The 25,968-nt window shown below is 41.5% G+C and overlaps 2 protein-coding genes across 9 annotated transcripts in view; both read right to left on the bottom strand.

The window, feature by feature from the left end:
• POLQ (DNA polymerase theta) overlaps positions 1-10,955 on the bottom strand; it is a 68,525-nt gene extending 57,570 nt beyond the window's left edge. For 6 of the 8 annotated variants that reach the window (XR_013928742.1, XR_013928743.1, XR_013928744.1 and 3 more), the window contains exons 1-4: positions 8,712-10,955; positions 4,676-4,858; positions 3,449-3,579; positions 1,910-2,066 (exon numbers count right to left, since the gene is read on the bottom strand). Coding sequence is in view for 5 of the 8 variants with exons in the window: in XM_080391187.1 (XP_080247313.1) it covers positions 1,910-2,066; positions 3,449-3,579; positions 4,676-4,858; positions 8,712-8,919 (679 nt within the window). In the remaining 3 variants the exon portion in view is untranslated. Of the gene's footprint in view, positions 1-1,909; positions 2,067-3,448; positions 3,580-4,675; positions 4,859-7,567; positions 7,704-8,711 lie in introns of those variants that run through there. The other 2 variants (XM_080391188.1, XM_080391190.1) reach the window with 2 other exon arrangements.
• A 741-nt stretch (positions 10,956-11,696) lies between these two features.
• On the bottom strand, positions 11,697-25,623 carry METTL16 (methyltransferase 16, RNA N6-adenosine). Its single transcript, XM_080391201.1, has 9 exons — positions 25,408-25,623; positions 25,041-25,240; positions 22,626-22,766; positions 19,064-19,179; positions 18,177-18,319; positions 14,978-15,047; positions 13,556-13,645; positions 12,506-12,679; positions 11,697-12,419 (listed from the first exon to the last, which is right to left on the bottom strand). The coding sequence occupies exons 1-9, from the start codon at positions 25,533-25,535 to the stop codon at positions 11,805-11,807; spliced, it is 1,677 nt and encodes a 558-aa protein (XP_080247327.1). The 5' UTR covers positions 25,536-25,623; the 3' UTR covers positions 11,697-11,804.
• Positions 25,624-25,968: the final 345 nt, after the last annotated feature.

Genomic DNA, 25,968 nt, shown 5'->3' with positions numbered 1-25,968 from the left:
ATTAATTACAAGACAAGGGGCAATCTCGCAGTCTCAGACAAGCTTGCTTTAGGTGACAAACTGGCATTTTCAGCTCATGCCCGTCTTTTGCAGCTTTTACGAAAATTTATCTCCAAATAGAAGATTTGTCAATTTCTTACAGATTATTTTTAAACTCAAATTTAATTTAAAAATTAATTTCAAATAAGCATATAAAGAAAAAAACCCACACATTTTTACCCTAATTTCAGTTATGCTGGCATATTGGGGCACAAGGGAAACTGAGGGTTGCAGCAAATGCATTTTCAAATGGTGAAAGAAAAATGTCACGCTTTGAGGTATCGGTGTTGAGGACACATGTTCAAATTAAAATCTTGTAATCACTTGGCTGATTATACTTGTATGACTCTTCTCAGGTACATTCATCTTAGAGAGCACAACAAAATGAGGGATAAAATGGAGGTACCGACCAAAGGGGTTTGGCGTATCTCTAACTTCTGAGAGATTATATCATTAAACAATACTTTTCAGTATACTGAATATGCTTCCATGGCACCTAGGCCAACATAAATATAGACACCGTGACCACACTCTCTGCCTTATGGCATACAGCTTGTATGCAGTGGTGACCTAGGATCAAACTAGCCCTATTTTAAAACAAAAAAATCCTAAACTAAGTAGCCATATATTGAAATAACTAACTGCATGATCACCAGTTCTCCTGCAAGGGAAGGGATGAAGATATACATTCAAGAATCAGGCTGGACTGTAGGATCCTCAATTCAAATCAACTTAAAACGCTGCACAACCATGGTCATCCACTCATCTTCCAGCCCACCAGCAGTCTAAAGCTTTCATGGTGATGCAGCCCCTACAGATCCAGGTGCAAATTTCTTATCCCATGACCTCCCACTCTGAAAAAAACTGCCAGACTTTATTCTCCTTATTCTCTCTTGTGTTTACTCTCCTGGTGCACAATGCTGAAGAATACTGACACCAAATGCATATGGAACAGCAGTTTCATAGGTGGAGGTCTCAGAGCAGTTTGATACTCATCTAGTTTCCCAATTTTTATATTCTTAAAATAGTAACCAACCAGCTAGGTTACAGGCCAGAGCAAAGATGGGAGGAATTACTGTACAAAAGATAACCGGGTATGGCTTTATTGACTAGAGAAACACAGTCAAGAACAAACTTCTGATTGGACTACGAAAACAACGTCTCTCTTCACGTACACACTGGAAACATAAGGCTTCTTCAGGCTTTGTATCTCCTCCCAAATACTAAATGAATACTACCATTATCTAGTGGCCATCAGGGCCACAGTGACCCAGAAGCCTACGTTAAAAGGACAGAAGTCTTTTAAGCAAACTACAAGAGAGAAATGAATGTCACAGCCCTCCTAGTCACCCTGACTACACAGAGGAGCTGTATGCATTCCTTCCTCTTATCTGGACCCAGATGAGTACTAAACACAATTCCTCCTCCTCCTCCTTGAGCCAAATGAAGATAAACCATGGATGCCACAATCCCTGTTCAAAACATAAATATACACACATTCATTCTTGAACTCAAACATATCCCAGACCTTTAATTCAATTTCATTAATTAGAAGACATTTTCTAGCTATAGGAATCACTGCTTATTGCAGCTAATCACTGTCTGTGGACTGTCATCCACATCAGACAAACTAAAACCTGCAGCTTCTACCTACTCACCCCAGCCACTGAGCTACATAGAATAGTCCTGCCTGCCTTCCTAAATTCAAATCAGAGGTGCTCTGCAAGAAAAAAAATTGCTCAATGTTCCTATATGGCATGTCTGTCACATACAGAACTGAGCAAAAAATACAGTGTCCCATAATTTCACATGTACTCAGAGTATATGATATACCTCATCCCCATAACAGTCAACACAAGTAGTATTTTACCCAGTGAGTCCATTTTGTTTTCTTCTATGAGTCTATTGATTAGACCATTGGCTTTCTCAATGGTGCAGACAGCCACATCCAGGGCAGAGAAACGTCCAGCAGGAGACATGCTTCCCATATAGCCTTCAACTCTTACATCCACCTCCTGAAACAGGGCCTGTTTTCAAAAACACAGAATGTCATGCCAAGGTTACAGCTCTGAATTTTGACCAATGCCTGCTGGAATCACATAAAAACCTGCATCCTTAATGACAATTTCTAATACTTATAATGCCAACTAATCAGATTAAAGCCATAGCTCAGCCAGTTATTGCTACTTTTTTTTTCCCCACTGTCATTTTTTATTTCCAAAGCAGAGGCCACACAGTATACATTGCAGGACAAAGTGTACAGAACTAAGAGATGGAGACCTCGGTTTTGCATTAAAAAGTTTACCATTAAGAAGGTTAGAGAACACACAGTGCAACTATGTACAAAGAAGCCTTGCTCCTGAGAAATCCTGGGCAAAACCCAAATTGTGAGACCCCAAACACAAAGATGTCACATCTCCCACTGAAATTCAAGAAATGATGACTTCTTTTCTTCCGTGGTTTATTGCTGCAGTGCCAAAGCTTAGGCACATTACTCACTGCATTAACAAAAGGTACGAATGTTTGAACCAGGTGCACAGGATACCGTACATCTTCAAGTGCAGCTACAGCCAAACCTTAGGCCAGGAGTAGTACAACACAGCATCGATGATCCTCCAGCATTGTAAGACTCAAGCAAAAGCATCTTCAATCACTGCAAGTAGCTTCTGCACTCAGTTTACATCATTTCCTAGCAATGTGCGAGGTTAAGATACCATTTCAGTTTATTAACACCCAAAACATCTTAAAGGTCAGAAACCGTAACAAAATTGCCTGCTGGTTTTGTATTTGGTTTTAGTAACCATTGTTTCTTCAACATATTAACTAACGGAAACGTTTGATATGAAAGTCTTTCAAGAAAAATATATTTTTATTTAAAAAGACTGTTCCCACAGTAATTTTGTTTTTAAATAGCTGGGGTGAGGAAGCCAAGACATAACAACATTCTGTCAGAACAAATTTTTAGCAAAGTCAAACTGAAATCAAAGTCACGAAATTCTGGTAGAACACCCAAAGGAAAGCTGAAACGTCATTCTATCCTTTCATATAATGTTGATACCTTCCATTTGTATTTTTTCAGACACAATCTCTAACTGGAAAATTGTTTTAAAGTTTGTGGATTAGAAAATCTGTGAAGAAATGCAAGTAACAATGCTGTAAAAGTCAAAGCTGAAATAAAATATTTTAATGAACTCCTTAAATTTTTTCCAAGTTTCCCTTTTTGGCTAAAACTTTCATTTTTTTTATCTCCAACTTAGATTGAGAGCAAATTTTAAACTGTGTACAAATCCTTTCTGAAACAACTCTGCAAAATTTCTTTTCTAAAATCCATACAAAAACTTCTAACTGTTTAAAAAATGTGACCCAACAATTACAACTCATAAATTTACCCTCCTTGAATGTTACTTACCTGCAGATAACATTTTTTCTCCTTGGCGACAGAGACAAAGGGAAGGATGAGAAGAGCTTTCTTACGAGTCTCCAGGACTCGCTTTAAAATCAGCAGTTCTGCAACAAGAGTCTTTCCAGCACTGGTAGGAGCTGGCAGGGGGGGAAAAGCTCTTTGTTTAAAATTAATTTCTAAAGGTATATAAAAAAAAAATATCAAGGAACAAGCATCATAAAGTTAGCATAGAAAGCAGTTACTGGAGAAATTGGGGCAGGACTCTTCAACAAATGCCCCTCTCCCACTGCCACAACCACATCTGCAGTTAACCCAATAAAGTGTCAAGAAGATGGCAAAGTATTTCTCTTCTAGCCTCTTTCATCACACTACCAAGGCATACTGCTCCAGAAGCAACGGCAGCTCAGAGATAAGCAAAGAGAAAAAAAAAAACAACCAAACAAAAAAAATCCCACTAAAGTCTCTTGGTTGGACAGGAGAGCTCAGCCACTACCTTATTGACCTAACCCATAAATATATTAAACCCTCCGCTTGGTGAGCATTGCTGTTTGCCATCCATCATCCACAGAAAACTGTGGAGGAGATGCCACATACCAGGGAACAGCCATTACCTGGAAATCAGGCCCAAAGTCTTCTTGAACCAAGGAAATAAAGCTCAAATCCAAGCCTAAGAAAATCACCTGCCCCTCTTCTAAATTCTTCATCCGCCCAGTGCTGCTCTGGGACCTTCTTCCCATGGGGAGTAGACACTCAAGTTGTAATTTCCCACAGATTTCTAGTCCACCAGTCCTACTTTCCCTTCTGCGCCGCTCCCCCACGCCCCCTTCCCCAGGTGAAGAGAAAGAATAAAGAGACTGAAAAAATTAGATAATAAATAACATTTTCAAAAGTATTTGTATCTAACACTGCTGTTATCTGAGAGATATCTGTGTGCTGGTTCACACAGTCTGTAATAAAAAGAGTGAGTTATCACTGATCAACTCCTAATTATCAGTTTCCAAAGGAACATTAACAGAGAAAACAGGGAAAAGTCTCTCCTCACACCTGGAATGGAGTCCATTCAAGCCAGGTCTGAGGTACAGCAGAGGGACAGATCTTAATAGTGTCACTCCAGAAAAAAAAGAGAATCTTGACCTTTTTATCCGTCAGATCAGAATCCTTCAGCACCAATACGTTCTTGTAAATGGTACTGGGAAAGTTAGGGAGGACTGGTTTTGTCAGATGTTTGCATACCTGAGTAAACTAGGTTCTTCCCTTCCAGAACTTGTCCGAGCATTAAGCATTCTGCTTGCCATTCAAACATCTTCACTACTCCCAGACTGTGGTATTTCTCTAGAACTGCTTTGGGAAGACCCCAGCTTGCAAGGAGCAACTTGTCTGCTTGTTCTTCAGGAACATTTACCTGCTGATATTGCCCTTTGGGATGAGAAAATAAAAAAAATAAAGAGATCACCTAAAGGTCAAACTTTTCTACAAGCTCCTGTATTATGAGAAAAGATAACAAGAAACTACCATCCCTATATTTTTCAGTATCTCTTGTGTATGTTCCACCACTCTCCTTATCTCCTGACAGTTTTTGCAATTTTTTTCTCCTGTAAGATTTTCCACATTCAAATCATTTATTCACCAAAGTCTTGCTCTGATATTTGCTTTTGAGACAGAGCAGCTATTACTAAATACATACTCAAACAGAGAGTTTCAGCACTGATTAATATAACAGCATTACAATGTATTTGCCATCTCATCCTTACCCATACTGTTTCCTTTTTAAATTACTGCTACAGAGACTTCAGTACTCCTCACAGTTTATGGAACTATCCAGTCTTTTTTTCTTGCTTTATAGATGAATTTAAAAAGCAATATAAATGAAACAAGCAGCTCAAGCTACTCTGTACAATGCATGTTACTTGAGTTTATCAATACTGATTAATATCTTCACCACACTGACAGCTCCTCTAGCTTAATTAAGTTCCTTGATGCTTTTTTCTTGTCTTTACAACCCTAAATAATTTTTTGCTGGCTACAGATATTGCCTCTCTTTTGTTCAAATCATTAAGAAAATTCAACTTTTTGTCTGGGATGGAAAATAGGGGAGGCATTACTGTGGACCAGAAACCTACCACCCATGACTATACAGTTCCTGTAACAGCATTTTGTGAAACACCTTGCCAAACCAAGATGAAAAACAAGTAATTGTGTGTACTGACTCTACTCTACCCATTCTACTGGCACATTCAAAAAAACTCTAAAACAAATTTCCCTCCATTGTTTACAGCATAAGGGCAGGCTAGATCAGAAACACTAGCCTGCATAAGTAGCCAGTATTTTTATTCTCAACACACTAAAAATCTCAACTGTTTCCTGAGGTTAACCCCAACCTAGCTGTCACTAGTGCCTGATCGTTCTCCCACACACAAATATATAAAAAAAGCTGATAATAGCTTAGCTCTGAAAGCTTTTTTTTGCTTTGTATAACCAAAATAGAGTACAAATACTAAAGAAGTCGTTGAGCACCATCAGGAGAGAACAGCAGTATGCCACAAAGCAGAACAGGCTTTCCAAGGGGAATTTAAAGGAGACCAGATTTGTCAAGCCTAAAATGTGACTGTGGAGGGCAGACCCTGGGGCTGGGTGCCAGGTGCCCACCCAAGCCCCTCCATCACTCCCCTCCTCAGCTGGGCAGGGGAGAGAAAATATAACAAAAGGCTCATGGGTCAAGATAAGGACAGGGAGAGATCACTCACAAATTACTGCCACGGGCAAAACAGACTCGACTTGGGGACATTAGTTTAATTTATTACCAATCAAATCAGAGGAGGATAATGAGAAAATAAACCCAAAACTAAAAAGACCTTCCCCCCACCCCTCCCTTCTTTCTGGACTTAAATTTACTCCCCATCTCTACCGCCTCTCCTCCCGCAGCACAGGGGGATGGGGAATGAGGGCTGTGGTCAGTTCATCACACATTGTTTCTGCCACTCGTTCCTCCTCAGCAGGAGGACTCCCCACATCCTCACACTCCTCCCCTGCTCCAGTGTGGGGTCTCTCCCATGGGAGACAATCCTCCATTAATTGCTCCAATGTGAGTCCTTCCCATGGGCTGCAGTTTGTCAGAAACTGCTCCAGTGTGGGTCCCTCCCACGGGGTACAGTCCTTCAGGCACAAACTGCTCCAGCATGGGTCCCCATGGGGTCACAAGCCCTGCCAGCAGCCTGGCTCCAGCCTGGGCTCCGCTCCCCACGGGGCCACAGGTCCTGCCAGGAGCCTGCTCCAGCATGGGCTTCCCACAGGCTCACAGCCTCCTTCAGGCATCCCCCTGCTCTGGTGTGGGGTCCTCCACAGGCTGCAGGTGGGGATCTGCTCCACCATTAACCTCCACAGGCTGAGAGGGACAGCCTGCCTCACCGTGGTCTTCACCATAGGCTGCCGGGGAACCTCTGCTCCGGCTGCTGCAGCACCTCCTGCCCTGACCTCGGGGTCTGCAGGGCTGCTGCTCTCACACCTCTCTCCAGCTGCAGTTGCTGTTGTGCAGTTGTTTCCCCCCCACCTGCCCTTCTTAAATATGCTATCCTAGAGGCACTACCACTGTCGCGGATGGGCTTGCCCTTGGCCAGTGGCAGGTCCATCTTGGAGCCAGTTGGTGTTGATTCCATCAGATATGGGGGAAGCTTCTAGCAGCTTCTCACAGAAGCCACCCCTGCAGTCCCCCTGCTACCAAACTCTTGCCATGCAAACCCAATACAGTGACTAGTATAGCAGAATTAGAATTCAGAAACATAAAAAGAAAAAAAACACGTGATTGGATCCCAAGCTTCTTTCCTAATATTAAAACCAATGAACTACATGTAAAAGATGGAATGAGTAAAGGATTACATGATTCTCTCTTTGAAGAATATCTGTAGATTAGCACTGAACATGAGTTTGGAAACTTAGGCCTTAGGGGTTCTTAAAGATCTATGTACGGAAGTATACCACTGACACTGTCTTTTTCCTACAGAAAAATGCTAAGAAATAGTCAAAATGAGGAAGACGCACATTGTTGGCAAAGAGCATGGGGTATTAGGTTTCTCTGAAAGAAAACCCTTGCAGAATGTGGGGCCAGTTGGACACAAGAATGCCACTTACTGCACTGTCTTTGAGCAGCTGTTCTGTGGTCATACATATGTTGCCTTGCTCAGCTCCATTTGTCGAAGCTGACAAAACTGTATCTTGCAGAACATTATCCCATCAGGGAGGAGATTTGACATGACTGGTGAAGAGGCTGAGAGATGTAAATGCATGTTTTAAAGAGTTACAGAAAAATTGCAAAAGAGAATAAGTTACAAGATGTTATATAAACATCTTGATTTTAGATGTTATATACATCTTCTGGTTGTATACATTTTGATTTCTCTCTATTTAAACACACAAGCCAGTAAAATGTACTGCATCTAGAAGCATCACTTGCAGCAGTCCTGGCTGGCAGCAGGAACACTTTCTGTGACATCTTGCCACCAGGTGTTTATATAACACAAGATGTTTATATAGACCATCTTTTAGATATAAACAAGTCAAAAAAACCAAAAAAAAAAACCACCAACTACATTTCTCTGCATTTGCAGGTATTAGGGCACCAACCTGGACCACTTAAAGCAATGCCTCTAGATACAACATGCTTTATCAGCTTACTGTGTTCTTTAATTAATTTAATAATAAGGTAAATCTCGCATCTTATACCGAAGACTACAGACCGTACCGATTGCTGTATCATGGTAGCACCTAGAGGCCGAGTGAAGAATAAAGCCCAGCGCTAAATGACACACAATGAAACGAGCCAACTTCGCGCACAGACCGTACATTTTCTTACCTCCCTCAACCGAGCCGCGAATCCCTCGATCCGCGCACTTTGCCGCTACCACCCCCCTTAGCAGCAGCACGTACCTCAGCTGCAGCCGCCGCCCTCAGGGGAGGAAGGCAGGGGCGAGGCACCGGCGCTCCCCCCGAGGGCAGCGAGCCCTCCCCGGGGCCGAGCCCCCGCACCCCGGGCCGGGAGAGGCTCCGAGGGCCCCCGGCCCTTCCAGCACCGCCCCGGGCCCGCCTCAGCGCCATGTTACCTCAGAGGGCACCGGCTGCAGGCCGCCGCCGCTCCCCCCGCCCAGCACGTCCCGGCCCCCGGCCTGGCTGCGGGGCCCAGGGGAGGGCGCAGCCCCGCGCCCCCCCCCTCAAGCACGTCCGGGCCCCCGGGCTGGCTGCGGCTCCCCGGGGAGGCCGCGTTGTCCTGCGCCGGTACCTGCCGAGCCGGTGCCAGGGCTGCCGCGCAGGGAGAGGTCGAGGCCGGGCGGGGGGCTGAGCACAGCCCGGCAGCGAGCGGCAGCGCCGAGCGGGACAGCCTTCCCCGTCCCGCGGGAGGCGGCCCGGCCGCCCGAGCTGCCGCCGCGGAGCCCCGAGGCTGCGGCGGGGCCGTTAGGGGCGACGCCGCCATCTTCCCGCCGCGCCATTCAAAGGCAGCACCGCCCCGCGCGGCCGGCGCGGGCTCTGAGGGGAGCGAGCGGCCCGGCCCGCGCCCAGCTCCCGCCCTGCGCTAACGGCGCTTCGGCGCGTGGCTAATTACTGAAACGGGATTTTGTGCTGAACTCCGGGTCAGTGTTCGATGAATTGCTGAACTCGCATTTAGTGCTGAGCTCTGGGTTAGCGTTCAACAGATTGCTGAAGCCGAATTTAGTGCTGAACTCTGGTTTAACTCTATGTTGAACTTAAAAGTTTAGGTCAAGCGGCCCCTCTAGAGTCAAAAGCGACAAATGAAGGGACTTTAATTAATGGATTCAGCCTTGGGAAGGATGGGAGACAAAGAACAGATGGTGAACGGCACCCTGTTGTCAAAGAAGCACTCCTCTGTTATCAAAGACAGAAGCCTTCAGGTGAGGAGAGTTCTGGCCGCAAGAGGAGACAAGCTGATAAGGTGTTGCAATCCACAGAAAATTAGTTGAAGATAGGACAAAAACAATCGTGCCATGGGAGACCACCAGCTCCGACACACACAGGGCCCCCCTCCCTGGACAGCAGGCAAAACCCTGCCTGGGGAGCATGAGTTTGTGAAAAGCCGAAGTAGTGCTATCTGTCAGGGTGCACACTAATTTCCATTTGAAACGAGAAACTTTTAACCAACCCTGTGCGTGAATGACAATGAACATGCAGTGTACTATGAATACGCTAACACTTTACTGTATATAATGTGTACCCTCAAGCTGCTTGGTGTGCATGTTGGGAGGAAACATCCCCCACGTGCCCAGCGCTGCAATAAACCATTGCCAACTCCCTGAACTATCATTTGGAGAGTTTTCCTGGTTATGATTTTCAGTAACACCAGCAGTCCCAGTGGGAGCAGGGAAAGGGCCACCTCTGGGTGCTCGAGGCAGGGAAGATGTTCCTGCAAGAAACTGGGTACAACACCCCAGCGTGCCCGAGCTACCAGGTCACGCTGCACGCCCACATCACTTCACACTCTTCTGCAATTATACACCAATCACAACTTTTAATTGCTTTTCTTTCCCAACACAGGAGTAGCTATCCACGTGCCACACTCACCTTTTGACAAAGCATTTGTTTGGAATGCTAAAACAACATTTGAACTTGTCAAACAGCCCCCCAAATCACAGGCTACCAGTTTTCTTTGTAAAAGTACCTGGCTTTGTTTAAACGCCACTCAAGAGAGTATTCATGTTGTACAGGTGAGAGCGGTAATTAATGAAGCAAGGTAAGAAAGTCTGCTTCAACAAAACGAGCATGCCACAAGCACACAGGCTTACCTTGTGGAGCTGCTTCACCCTTGCAGGAAGCAGACTGATCAACAGGGAACAGCACAAAGGGGACACAGCCTTGCTTTCTAAGGGCTCAGCCAGCCAACACAACCTCTCCAGGTTCTAAGACTCGGCCTAGTTTTATCTCCCCCCAGTGACATGAGTATCAGAAGCAGTTCTGTGAAAATTCTGAAACACCCAGAAAAACGCAAGTCTTTTGTCCATCACCTGGCAGAAGCGCTAAGAAGCACGATACAAAACAGTTAAGAGTTGAGGGGGGAAATTAAGGCTTTTCTAAGTTGCTTTTAATTTCAACTTCAGAAAACATACTAATCATTCCAGAAATATTGACAACTAAGAGTGAACATTCAAAGTGACTCCAGTAGCATGAACATATGCAGCATTTCCTTCTGCCCACCTGTCTCTTTATTTTGGGTAACACACATGCACTCCACTCCCTCAGAAAATCTTTCTCTATGTGTTCTATAGATCTCTACAGGCTGAAGCTGACTTTGTGCGAAGCAGTACCAGTGCTCATGCTCTCAAACACATACACACACCCCTCTCTGAGGCACCCAAGACCCATGTCCCTCAGCCTTTCTTCTCACAGAATAGTTCATTGCCCCGAAACACTGGGAAAACAGCTGGTAGTAAAAAGGACTAGGGAGCCAGATGTGGAAGCAACAGCTTTCTTTCCAGTTGTCTTCCGTTGCAACAGCCTAAAGCTTCTGTATCCATCTTTATCCATATCTTCTGTATGGATCTGTCCTGCATAAGGAACTTCTGGCCCACAAAGATGAGTGTGTGCTCTCATTCCTGTCATTAAAACAATCTCTTAAGATTAAATGGAAGCAAAACCCTTTAAGAACACTGCTGTAATTCCAGACAATTATATTTGAATTAGTGTAAGGAATGGTCACCCGGAACAGTCAACAGAGTTAAATCCTCCTTAAACCAAGCAGCTCAAAGAGCTTACTTTGTTGTTAACACAAAGTTTACAAAACCAGATGCTAATAGCCCAAGTGCCAGAAAAGTACAACACATGGTTTTTCTAAAGGGATTATTTTAATGAATTGACACTTAGAGGATGTATCCACCTTGCTACCCTGCAGACCAAAGGTTAAATGCATTAAAGAGAGGCATACTTAAATCCTTTGTCAGACTCTTCGCTGCAGAAAATTCCCACAGCAGACTAACCATTTCTTGCACTAGTATTAAAAAAATATTGAAGAAAATATTTCAAAGATTTCTACTTAGTAACAATATATAATTCTATTGCACCACATAAAAAGATCTGAATAAAGCACTGTTGATATTTGAAACATTCACAGCATAGACATGTTTCACTTTATCATGTAGTTTTACAACTGCAGCACAAAATCTATTACTTCCCCATCACTTCACATCCAATGAAGTTCACGTACTCCGTGTAGCTTTGAAAAAGCTATTTAAATATTAAAGGGGACTTTCCATTTTACTTTTTTTTAAGAGGAAAACACAAGTTTTACTAAGTGAAAATCTTAATCCATTAAAAATAGTTTACAAAATTTGAAGACTGATTTATTTTACCAAAATAGGAAAAAGGGCTAACTAGCTACCAGTCGAAGAATTTGGTTCCGTAAGTATGTGCATAGCTGGTTCATCAAGTCTCTGTTCTGTCCTTCAACCCAGTGCATTTCTACTAATACATCATTTCCTTCTTTCTTCACATTCATTAAACACTTAAAGAGAAAACATCTACTAGTTTCTTTGGGACTTTGTTCTTTTTCAACTGTCAGATCGCCAGCTTCCTCTGAAGGGCAAGGTTCCTCCTTTGTATTACTGGAACCTTTGCCAAGTGATGTTTCTCCCTGCTTTGCTTCCGTCTCCTCCTTCACGTGCTCACTATGTTCTTCTTTGGTAGCAGATTCTTCCGGTAGCTCATCACCTGCGGTCAAATGAACATCCTCATCAGGTGCCGTAAACTCTGTTTCAGAATCTTGAGTCTTGGGGTTTTCACAGTCCAAATTGTTGCTCACGCTCTTCTGGCTGTTTTTTTCCTCTTCCATTGCTTGCAGAACACCTTCAGAAGCTCGAGGAAGTTCCCGTAATTGCCTTACTCTCTCTCGTTTCTTTCTCCTCAGATGAATCCAGGAGTTTTCAATGGCAGTCACAAACAAGCTAACTTCATCTTTTCCACAGGGAACACGTTTATGCTGAACCTATTGCAGAAAACAGCAGAAGTTCATACTATCTTCTTATAGTTATGCTTTCAAGTAGGATGTTGTTTTAACATAAAATACTGTACCTTCAGATCAGTAAGAATCTTCTCTACCCAGGCTCTAACCACAGCGATAGCTTCTACAGCATCCCAGCCCATAGCTGTAGCTTTGGCGGCTAACTCTTTGACTGTAGAAGCCAAGACCATAAATGTAATTGGTTTCCGGGGTTTTTCTAGTTTTCTTCTTTTAGAGGGAGGTGACTAGAAGAAAGAAAAAAAAAAAACACATTACAAAGCTATGCAGTAGTAGTGAGATGACTTTTGTGCTCAGGAGACATGGGGGTTAAGACCATAATGTAAGCCACTAAACAGTTTTAGACATGGCCCATGTTTCACTTCACTCCAAAGTTTTAGATGAAAAATGGCTAACAAATCATGCACTTTATGCTAGCCTGATGGACAGAGGGATGTTAATGTTCAGATGTCAGGCAAAAAGCTTCATTGGTTCCTTCAAACTATTGGCGCTCTGAACTGAGGAAGTGAAGCTGTAGAGGTCAAATGCTAATATCCATGTTTTGATCCAATTTCACTGAAGGTTTACTTGCATGTTCTATAAGGTTGGTTACTGTCTATACCTATCTTCAAGTATGTGTACATCTGGATCCAAAAAAGCAGTTGGCTCACATTAAGGTGAACAAGCTCCACTTACACTCACTTAGGCCAGTCTGAGCTAGATATGTTCATACTTACCTTGTAACAGAATCTATATGGTAAATTAAAACCAAGTTCTCAGAAGGAAGCTTGAAGTTCAAATCTAGCCCCAAATTAAGCATATTTTTAATATTACTGAATTACTATTTGAAGTATGTTACAGATGACCCTTACTTTCACTGAAGCCCACAGAAAATTCCTACACAGACTTCTTCTTTCTTCCCTAAATGTAGGTCATTCATGAATCTCACGTAACAACTGCAAACAGACTGGCAGCCAGTTAAGAAATCCCACTGTCCACACAGCCCAGCACATGCAGTGCCCCAGTCTGAAGAACAGTTTGTTTCACAGTAGTTATAGCTCATTAGGCCACCCTCGCATAAGAGGCACAGACAACCACAAGCAAACCAGAATTAAGCTACTCACAGGTACTTGTACATCATCATAGAAACTCCATGCCAGCGCCCATCTCATGGTGCGTCCTTGACAGAACTCAGTATGAGTAACTTTAGGAACCTATGCAAAGAAGCCATACAAAACTTCATTCCATATTAATAAACAACATTGTTTTACAGCACACATTCTCAAATTTTAAAAAAGTACAGTTAGCACAGAGTTATTGTCTCATGACAGAAATGGAGCTTCATTCTAACATGGCTCATCAACATCAGGTCCACTTGGAGCTGGTCAGTGCCAAGCCTGGTACCAGTGCCCAGGATTTCCCATCTCTGTTCTGCCATGTCTGTGCCCTTTCAGAGCTTCCAGTTCAGAACACACAACACAACCCCTTTTTTGTGCCACTATCCAGCACACATCGGCACTCTGATTCTCAAAAAGCACATTGTTTCTCTTTGCTCAGAACCTGCTCCTGTTCCATGTTTGAATACTGAACCCATTGCTGTAGCAAAGGAACACAGAACAAAGACAAAAAAAGTTGGGAAACCAAACCGCTCACCTGTCTGCAGGTGGCAGAAATGTGCCCAGAAACACTTCTCTAGATTTGTCCAAAAAAATAAAAAAGTTTGAACTTACACTGCCTTTAAATCTAAAACTCAGGTGTTAGTGTTATCTAGTTCTTCCCCACACGGATGCCGTAAGGCATTTACACATGGTATGGATAATGTGCTAAATACAGTTCAAAAATAAAGTTCAAGGATAGGGAAGTTAGATACTTGAAATTCTGTGCCTAGCTCAGCATCTGCTTTTAGCATTGTGTTTACGGATTCTCTATAGCCTGTACTTCATATTTCTGGGAATTTATTTCACCATGCACTCTTTCCTTCCACTCTCCACCATGTATAAGGGCAGATCTCACAATCTTTTTCTTTGCATGGAAATGGAGAGGGCTATACTTGCTCCAGAAAGCTATAAAAAAGTCCTTTGCACAGCCTTCTTGCATGAGGATAGTAGCATAAGGTTCAATTTTACTTGGTGCCAGAATTGAACACAAACAAAACAATGCTGCCACTTAAATAATGCGACAATTTCTTTCACCAAACAAATTGCTAGATTTCATTAGCTCAGAGAAAAGAGCTGGATTTTTTTTTTTTTTTTAACAACAGCCCTGTTAAGGCTATTTTAAAGCAAAACCCCTGTATGTTCTAGAATGGACAAAGACATGCTTCTACACACCATAAAGACCAAAACAGGGAAACAGTATGTGCTACTTATCTATCAGCTTTGAATCTACAGTAATTAAATCTCAACTGCTTTGACAGCCTCCCTAACAAGGGATTTCAGTTTCTTCTTGCAAACAAAAACTCAGTAACAATCACCCACATGCATCGGAACATAGTATATATTGCATGGAACATACACAGGATATACACGGACTATCTACAAACTCACCCCCTGGATTCGAAGCTCCTCTTTCAATGGTGCCAAACTGCATTTCTTCCCCAACATGCAACTGTACCATCTGCAAAGAACACATTAACAAAGTGTTTTACAAATACAAATCAATGGAAAATGGCCACTACCAGAAAGAACTACTTGGATCAGAAACCTGCAAGAACAAGAGATTTAAAAACCAAACAACAACAAAAATCATGCTTTTAAACAGAGTGACTAGAACATAGTACAACATAAATCAGAACAGAAGGCCCAAAAACAGACTGGACCGGTGAATCTTCTTGAGTTTTTAGGAAATACATTGACTATTATTGAAACAGCACCTAAAAAAACAAGAATCTTGTTTCAAAGAGTGACTTTAGTTACGTGACAGATGTTACCCCTTACGATAATTCGTTTTCATTTCTCCACTTTCTTTGGAGAATGAATCAGAATAAAAAGGAATATTCAAAAGGAATATTCAACTACTGACAAGTATTTGTCCCTCAGAGGCACTGACTATGACTTCTGATCATTTGTAACTTGTAATCCAGGTTTCCATCACCGAACCCATATTTCATGAGAAAACAAACAGAGGAAAAAACAATAAGAAATTTATTTTCCCACTTCTGGTGAAGCCTACCCTCCCACGCAGCTCTGTATCTTCAGTTCCTCCAAACATTACACCTCTGTTCTTTATCTAAATTCCTACTCAATCTCCACAACCTCCTCTTCCATATTTATTTGATAACTGGATCCAAAAAGCTTATTTGTAAATATAATGTACTGAAGTATGAAAATTAGAGTTCCCAGTTATCAAGGCACACTTTCCTCAAGAGTATGCATCTAAACTGAAGGCAAGCACTTTAAATAACTTGCATATACAAACTATATATACTGTAAAAAAGAAAAATCAGTGGTATTAAGGGACAATTATTTAAATTTATTTCCTGCATAATGCAATACAGAATTTCATGCAGCAATACTTAAATGAAACCCCCAAAATTCTGACAAAACTAAACCACACATCTTTCCCAAAATTACAAAATACTGAACCTGCGACTTCTAGCTGAAGTGGGGATGAAGGTAAATAAGATCACCTCCTGGCCCAAGGGAGTCTCTATCTACTAACAGTTCATTCACCATGCCCTTTGGTAGTGTTGCCAAACCCTACCTCTAACAAAATGGGCAGCAGTATTTTAATTAAACTGTTCTCTGTAACAGATTCTCCAAGCTAGTTTATTCAAGAACATGAACCGAATTGTTCCTACCCCTCAAACACACAGAGCTTATTTTTCCTAAGTATGACACACAGTTAGCACGTGGGTATGTTCTATGTCTTCAGCTATCAATGTATCAAATTAAGAGATACCCCCCTCTTTCCCAGGCGAGTAATACAGGCATGATGCATTCCTCATAATTCCACACCACCTTTTCAAGGCAGACTTCTTGCCTTCAAAGTAACATCAGTCAGTTCTCTACTACCTTGCCACTCCTTTCAAGGCTGTCAAACAGCAACTTACCCAAAGCAAGTTTCCCCTGGATCAACACATGCCATGCAGAACCAGAAACCATGCTGGTTGCTATTGCATTTCCAGAAGTCATCACAGATGCATCCCCTGCCCCCACCTTATAGAACCAATTAAGTCCTCAACTGTATACATGTGCAAAATTATCAGATCATAGTATTTTACATAGTACACCACATGGTTCTGTGCAAAACTACACTGGTGGAATAAAACCACTATCAAAAAGAAGGTGTACAAAGGATAAAAACATCCAGCTGTTAAGTAGAAGAACCTTTAAAATATATACATACATATACCATCACTTCCTGACTTGCCTCCCCTGACCCACTGCATCCCTGACAAAATTCAGAACAAGTTTCAGCTTCTATTTAGTTTTTAAAAATCACTAAATTTTAGGCACAAATAATAGCATACACAGCTAAAAGCTTGTCTACATCAAGTAGCCTAAAATAACATTTTACCTACAAACTATGACAGGAACACCAGTGATTTTCCAGTGTCCTCAATGGCACAAACAAGACTTCTAAAAAGTCTCAGAAGTTTAATTCTTCTGCCTTGTTAACTAGTTCTGAATATCAAAACCTCTATTTTATCACTCTGCCATACTATCTAACCCCTTTTTATATTTTCTAAGGCTTGGAGTGTGACAAAGAAAGGAAGGACATTAAAAAAAAAAACACACAACAAAAAAAATCACCAAGTTTCAAGGTTTGCAGAATTGCTACCTCTGCAAACCTTCTCAATACATTTTAATTCAAAGCACTACAAGATCGAAGCACTTCTAAGAGATGCAAATGCAGCTTTGCTTTGCCTTGTTTTTTCCAAAAACAGAATATATTCTTAATTTTTTCAGGCCCATTACTTGAAAACAAATGTTCTAAAGAAAAATTTCAGTATTAGACAGGTGAAGATGAGGTTAAAATGCAATGCTCTGTCTAGAAGGGTCTAAACAAAACAAAAGCAAAACACTTCTTGTATGTTCCAAAAGCAGGCTGCATTTCCTTTGTTTAGGGCACTGATATGAAGCTGTGGTAATACATGCGTAAAATTTTGGCAACTATACTTCAGAAGCATATTTTTTAAAAGGAATCTCCCAGAAGAGCTAGAGGAATGATGTATAGCATTGGGGGAACAAAAGTCTGGCAGTCAGAAAGCTGAAGGTGTGCCATCTGTTTATCTTGTTCAAAAGAAGGTCTCACTATGGTTTTTATTGCAGCTTATGTTCAGCCAAGACAGCATTCAGTACAACAGTGCCCTTTAGCAGGCAAAGCTGCAAGTTACCAAAATTCAGCCAGGAAGAGCTAGAAACTTTTAGGCAATGAACAGGTAACTGGCCAATGTCATAAGCCCTCCCCCATCCCCTAAGCCCTTCAGAAGCAACCCTGACTGCCTTTAGCAAGTATGTGTGCTAATCTAGCTGCAAGCCACAAGTGTCACTCGCACAGGCTATTTTTGCCTTCTGCCTTTAAACACCTCAAACAACGAGTTGTAATTGTTTGATGCTAAGGGACAACTAATTTTACATAAACTGAGACTAATTAGTTACTGATGTGTATGTATCATTAAACAAACCAGACACCACTGGACTACAGCTGCATTCCTTACTTAAAATATTATTTTCACATAATTTCTGCTGAAGAAGCAGATAAAAGGTGGGTTGTTTTTTTAAACTGGAACAAAGCACTTACCGTAACCTCTTTTTAAGTTGTAGACTATCATGAATAATTCTTTTGACAAATTCAAGTTCTCCCCCCTCTGCCATGATTTCTGTGATCCCTCCTGTATTTACAGAACTTGGAGGGGGACGCCGTGGATTTCGAGAATTTACTCCCTAGATAAAAAAGAACATTTGAGATGAACATTTAATGAAATGTTAGGCTGCTTTGTATGCTGCTTCCTGCCTCAATCTTTAGTGGGTAGCAAGCGTCATCACCTTGTCATCCTACCCCCATCAGAACAAAGATACACTCAAAATGAGCGTAACTGAGTGAATCCCTCAGACCTAGGTAAATGACTTATCACACATCAGTATCCTGGTAATACGAAATATGTGGTTTAAATACATGTAGACATGCTGGTTTCATGCATCTACACAATTACAATCTGTAGTGTTTCATTTCAACACTTAAATCTACCGCCCTGTATTACAGAGTTAAGTTTCTGATTTATATTAAGTATTCAGGGGGTATTGCAAGAACTGTTCTGAGCCATATGGTATTCCTAAATCACTATGGAAACGAAAAATACAGACAGGCATGATGCCAGAAACTAATTCCTCTGTACCACTGTTATGCAATGGGCACTTGATTTCAGATATACTAGCTGTCTACTTTCCAAAGTAATTCTCTAAGACAGCAAGAAGTTATGAAAAAAATCTAGAGGTCATCCTCCATTTCAGGAAGGGTAACAGTTAAGTTTTTCAGAACTCCTTTGGGGCTGGAGACAGAGAAGATTTAAATGCTATTTCATCCCAATTTGGGATTTTCCACATGTTTCCCAAGGGAGGAGGTTAAATTGTGGCTACCCTCCCACTCACTGAAGGCTGAAGTAGACAGAACACAGTTTGTTGGCTTACTTTCGCTTCTAATTGGTTGGCAAAAAAGGGGGGGTTGCACATGCAGAAATCATAAACAATTTCAGATTCTTCTTTCAGCGCATCCATTAGAAGTGTCTTCTGTGGTACCTTAACCACTAAGAGAGAACAGGAATTTGGTTAGCAAGGAACTTCACACTGCGGATGGCATGCCATTTACCTCTCAGTGTTTCTTGAAACAATACATTGTATAAAATCTGTACTTTCTAAACAGTACTTTCTACCAAAAGAATGTAAGGTATCAGTATACAAATTAAGACTTTGGGTTAAAGATTAGCATTATCTTTTACATTTATACACAGTAGTAGAATTACATAAGCCAGTTTAAAACAATAGGAAATACCTGAGCTATACTGAGTTCTCTGATGCAACTACAAATACACTTCAAGCACTTCCAAAAATTAACAGAAGTGTCAGTTAATCACTCCACAGGCTCCTCGGAGATAAAGAAACACCAGTCTCTATTTTTTTTTTTTTTTAGATTTGGAATTCTAGAATGGTACTTAAGAAAACGTAGTTTGTTTTTTCCAGGGTGTAAAGCTAAGAAAAACAAAGACTAAGATAAAACTATCTTCACTGAAGTTACACAGCAACAAGATTAGCTTTACACCTAATCTTACAATAAAATAGAATTACTGTGTTAGCAGTACTATGCATCCTGCACAGGAACTGCAGTCTTAGACGATTTAAGAGAATCACAACAAAAGAAAAAGATTAGAGTTCCTTTAGAACAAAATTTCTGCTTACTAGGGTCCACCAACTTATTATTACCCATCACAAGGATCAAGGCAAACATCCCAGGTAGATCTCCACTGTCTTTCCCCAAAGGCTACATAATTCCCTTGGAAACCGTGGTAAAGTCCTGTCACAAATCTGAAGGCTACAGGAACCCCAGCCCAAGGAACAGAAATTCAAATATGGGTGTATAAAGATTATCACGAGAAGGACTTCTTGCAGACTTTACCAGTCCTGCAAATCACAGATAATGCACACAGAACAAAGATATTTAGCATGGAGGCAGAAGGCATGCCTCTCTTCCTAAGAGTAACTATTACAATTTATCATCGTCCTAAGAAAACAAAACTGTTCGGGTAGCAGGCAATTAAAAGTCCAGGTTATATACAGCAAGAAGAACACCCACTAACTTCAAAGCTGCAGTTCTGTAAGTCACAAGTATTTTACAGTACAGAAGTTCATACTCAAGAGATGAATACATATAAAACCTATGAGAATAGAAGGATAGTTAATTTTAACAATATATTAGCACATTGCTCCCTGTTTTACAATCTTAAATCTCTGAATTGAACATTTACCATTTCTTCCATTAAGTTGCTCACATTTAAAATTGTTGACATTAAAGTGTGGTGCTTTCTTATCTCTGTATATATCTGTTCCCCTGCTTCCCTTATAACATTAAAAAATGGTAAACTAATAAAATTAGTAATTACTAAATAAAAATTATTAATTACAATTATACATTACGATCAGAGCCAAAAGTTCTTCAGCCAGGCACTACATCAGCTGGACTGACAGTTTTCAGGTCACACTCTTTCAGGAAATCACTGCACGCCTCCAGAAGTTTCTCAGCGCATACTTTTGGCACTGAGGTGTAACAGCAGTTGCTGCTGTACACAGATGAGACATTTACTTATATAAACACTCTGAAATATCCAGCCCACAGTTATTAAGAGTATTTCACTGCCATTCTTGTTAGCAATACCCCTTTTCAATTTGGGGGTGGGGTGGGGGGAAGGGGAACCACAGAATTAGTTTTTATAGTAGAGACAGCAGACAACAGGGCTAAGATGAACAGAACTCTGTAAAAGTATTATGTTAATCTGAGAAGTAACTCATGGTCTGCTGAACACACTTTCTAAAATTACTGTAAAGTTACTTAGAAGATGACATCAAAGAATACCACATTGCACCTACACAGCTAGCTTAATTGACATAGCTTTTATTGACAGTATGTAATTTTATTTGGAAATAAGAGCAAATCAACAGAAAGCAAACAACATAATAATCACGTTGCAGAGCAAGCCTACATTACCTTGCAAGTAGTTTAAAAATTTCCGGAGTCCAAGCTGTTGAAAATCTCTTAACTTAAAATTACATACAGGGTACTGATATTGTGGGGGTTTCATTTTTTTTTTTTTAAATACCAGCAGACAAATCCTGGCCATTATCCCATTCCAGTAAAATAGATACATAACTCTGAACACCACATAATATTTTTTTTAGCATTTACAATCAGTTCCCAAGTTTATCAGTTTCTGTTTTGAATGTACAGGAGAGTCCCTTTGGAAGAAAGTTAACTGCAAGCAATATTTCACAGTCAGCCAAAAAACATTATTTTTTTCCCTCTGGGAAAACAGAAGCTACAATGCAATTAGTAAATCATCACTGCATTACTGCTGGTTCTAGTACCACTTAATTATATTTTTTCAATTGAAGTTAGAAGAACAAGGGCTATACTCCAACCTGATCTCCAAATGAAGCTATTTGGCAAAAATTTCAAGACAGACTCTTAGACCACGACAAAAATCATGGTGGTTTTCTTGGTTGTTTTTTTTTTTTTAAAAACAGAGGTACAGAAAGATCTGTAATCTGACTCCAAAATGCCTTGCTAAACAAGTTATTAGCTACACTAGTATACTCCACTCTAGCTAAACAATTCAGGCCCAGGAGTTAAAAAGTGGCAGGGAGGACCATTCCGAGGCAGCATCTGGCTAGGGTTACCACCAGTGGTACTCCCTTGGCCCATGGCTCTACCCACCAGCAATCTGTCATTTACTCCAGCTTATGCCCTTTGGCACTACATGATGCATTTTTCTTTCCCACAGCTTTTCCCAGTATAGTGAAACACCATCACACCACTAAAAATGCAGCAGTAACAGAAAACTGTCACTGTTCTCCACATCAAGTTACAGATCTTCAAAAGACTGACATGGAGGACAGACCAAGACGACGATGACATACTTCCAACATACTTTGGATACTTCAAAAATCCAGCAGAAGTTTTTATTTCAGAGCTGAATAATGGACCTGGCTTTTTAGTATAACAAGTTCCTACAGAAAATTTTCCAAGCTCAGCAGACCAAGCCTGGCATACTGCTACCAGCAGCACAGGCGGTGTTAGGACCTCATTCAGGAACAAGAAGGACGGACCCTGTACAAGATCCATATATGTGCCGTGTCATGCAAATCATCTGAGGGGAGCGTTCCAGGTCTCCTAGCAGCAGAAACAGCACAACCACTTAAGAAATACTTCAGTAACAAAGAGGAGAGGGGGAGAGAGAGAGAGAGACACTCCAGGGTGAAGTTTAACTTTCAGATTTTTGTAAGGAAGAAGAGTTCTCTATCCATCCATCCCATTCTAGACAAGCTTCTGACTTAAGCACGCATGGGCCTTCACAAACATTCTGCTCCAGTAAAAACAACTGAGCACGTATTTGGCAGGAATACAGATCCTGATACATCACTGAACGCGGCAATAAATACATCACAACATTTGTATGCTACTAAATACCTTATCACATCATACCTTTTATAAGATCAGACAAATTATTCTGTTCCACATTCTTCTTGGCATAATTGAAGCACATATCATCAACTTCTGTTGCAAGAAAATACCAGCCGTTCAAAGTTGCTCCAAGTAATGGGTATATGCAAGATGCCCCTGTCCCTGAAAAAGTGAAAAGCAAAACAAGACTCTGGTATTATACACAGTGTAGCTGCTAAATATGTACTTTTTACAACAAAGAATTAATTTCAAGAAAGTGTTGATTGCTGATCATCTACAGCTCAGTTCTTTATTGAATGCTATTTTCTTAATTGCAGACCATTGTCAAATACGCACTTTTAATAAAATAAATAATTTAACAATCTGGAATAAATTTTCTACTGTCAACTTTTTGTATTTTTCTGTATGACAGTGATTAATTTACATAGTGAAAGCCAAATATGTTCCGGTTTTACTAAAAAAAAAAAAATACCCAAATATATTTTTCTATTATCTACAACATGTACTGTACTTTGAGGCATATAGCAACCAGAAAAAAAAAATAAAAATCTGTTCCATCAGACTGTCTCTCCCTAATGCCCAAAATGATCAGAGGTACCAATTAAGATATCTAAAAAGGTAGACAGACAGATAAAAACTTGGTAACAAAGAGAAAGATATGGTAGCACAAAATAATTCCTTCTCATAATTATGGCATATCTAGGTGATCGAATTACTGATGATGGTCAAATTTAGGATTAGAGGAAATGTATACTAGAAAAGGGAAAGATATCTCACCACCACAAAACTTGAGTTCAGAGATATATCAAGAGACTATACTGTTATACCAACTTACTGAAACACAAATAACAATGTGTCAGTACATAAAAGCATGCAGTTATTTCTTGTACTCCTGTAAGGTCACTGCAAACTCAAACTTAAGATTTTGCCGCATTTAGAGTAGCTAAAGGATCTGTCTCATAGAAATTGTTTCCAAAAATGAAAGCTAATATCGAATACATAGAAGCTGGTAACAAGTTTAAGCTACAAAAGGAAAGCAGCTGTGCACGCACTACCTGATGATACAAGCTTTCTGCCCATCATGCATCCAGCTAAAAATACAGGTCTATAGATTTCTGGAGATCAAAAATTCCATTAAAGAAAAAAAAAAATCATGCTAGCAATCCCTAAGAAAACAGTAATGTAAAAACTGGCACAGTAACTGAGATTACCGAACCCAGTCTTTGAGGAAGTCAGTAACTTGACTGAGTTGAAGTTACTTACATTAAAAAATGTCACACATTAAAACCTAAGTTAGAAAGGAAATTCCAGCTTCTTTCAATTTCATTATGAGTTTACCTCAGCACAAAAAACAATCTTCAAAACAAGCCTTTAAAATCATAAAGGAAGATTCTATTGACAAAAATAAAAGATGTAAACTAAATTCAAACATACTATTGCAGGTGCCTTTTAAATAATTCATATAGAATCACCAAAAAATTAGAAATCCAAATGCCGGTTTTATTATCTATACGTAGAAGGAAGAAACTATATTCTACAAAGCCTACCTTTTTGTTAATTTCAAATGAAAGCCAAATCATTGTATCAGCATACATCTTATAAATTCACACCTCTACTGAGTAATGTTTACATTAATGTGCTGCATAAACCAGATATTGCCCAGATATTGTCCAATAATCCAGATACTGAAACTGAACAAACTGCACTGGACGATATCATCCATCTGCAGATGCTTAGTCCAGTTTTAAAAATACTTTGTTTTCAAAAACAGAAAGCAAGTCTTTGGTCATCTGCAACCAAAATACAACTTTGCTAATATTTGTCCTGGTTTCTAATTAAGCCTCCTTTATCATTTAGGTCATGAAAACAGCTGCATAGAAAAAAAAACAACCGAAGTTTAAAAAAGACTGCTCATTCATCTATCAAATATGCCTGAAGCAACAGAAAAGATCTTATTCAAAAGAAAGCTAGAAAATATTGCTATGTAACTCACAAACCTCTCTTGCACAGACATCGAAAAGCAAAATTAACAGATTGCCAACACAACATAATTTACTAGTTAGAAGACTGAGAAGAAACAACATAATTTTTATTTTAAACTCCTCTAGAATGACATCTTTGCCTCTGTTATTAGTGGCATGATTTTTGTGTTATCACACAAAGCTACACTCAAGAGAGGCCAAGGCCACGGCCACAAAATGCCACAGAATTGCCAGCTGTGGCCATGCCTGTGTGTGTGCAGAGAGCTCCCACCACCAAGAAGCCAAATGAAATACCCCTGCAGTCAGGCTGCCCGTCCCACCACAGAGCACACAGCTCAGATTATTTTTTTTTTTACTTCTCAAACTTCACGTTTTACTACGGATGCGTTATGATTTTATCAGCTGGTCTCACTGACGTTAAATAACAAATCAAACGTTCTGGTTTTCCAAGTACCGATGTCGATGCCTCGCCTGAGGACTTGCTTGCCAGCATCCTGGTGCCCGATGAGATCCTCCACCCAGTGGATGTAGTTCAGCCTCAGGGGAACGGTGGGAATCAGCCTCTCCACCGGGATGTCAATCGCCAGGCCGAAATCCTCCTTCAGCAGGGTGCACGTCAGGGCTCTCACCGCCTCAGGGTCCTTGAAATTCAGGCTGCAAAGAGACCAGCAGCGGTTACGGCCACCGGCGCTCCCGCCCGCCACAGCCCTAGGGCGGACACGGGCCGAGCGCTCGGCAGGCGGCGGGAGCCGCCCCACAGACCCCGGGCGCGGCCTGGCCCGGCCGGGCCTACCCCGGCCCTCCCTCCGCGCCGGCCCTACCTCACCCTGCCGGTGAGGGTGGTCTGCACGTGCTGCTGGAACTCGGGGTACTTGGCGGCCAAGTAGGCGAAGTCAGGCGGCTTGTCCTTGTAGCGGTTGCGCGCGTGCATGGACTTGTTAAGGGCCATGGCGCCCCGCGCTGCGCACGGGCGCTGCCCGCCGCCCCCCTCCCCTCTCCCGGCGCGCCCCTCTCCCGGCGCGCACCGCGGCGCCTCGGGCCGTACCAAGCCGCAATGGGGGATGGGGGGCGCGGGCGAGGCGCCGGCCCGGCCCGGCCCCGCCCCGCCTAAACCATCGCCCACCGCCGTGACAGGGGGGCGGCGCGTCAGGGCAGCGTGAGGGAATCGGGCCGGTAGAGGCGCGGCCGGCGTATTTTATAATCTACAGGTTTTATATACGGGCATCGTGGCTTCAGAGTTAGATAGTCGGTGAGTAATAAAGATAAAAATACAAAATCCCTCTAAAAGGCTTCGTTTCCCCCGCCTGGCTGCCCCAGGCCCCTTCCTCACCCTGAGGGATCCCAAAAAGCCCCTCAAAACGCCTCATAAACGTGAGGTTCTA

This window comes from Falco punctatus, assembly GCF_963210335.1.
Source record: "Falco punctatus genome assembly, chromosome: 6".
Lineage (NCBI taxonomy): Eukaryota > Metazoa > Chordata > Aves > Falconiformes > Falconidae > Falco > Falco punctatus.
The sequence above is the reverse complement of the archived record's forward strand: the minus strand, read 5'-3'. Positions and strand labels throughout refer to the sequence as shown.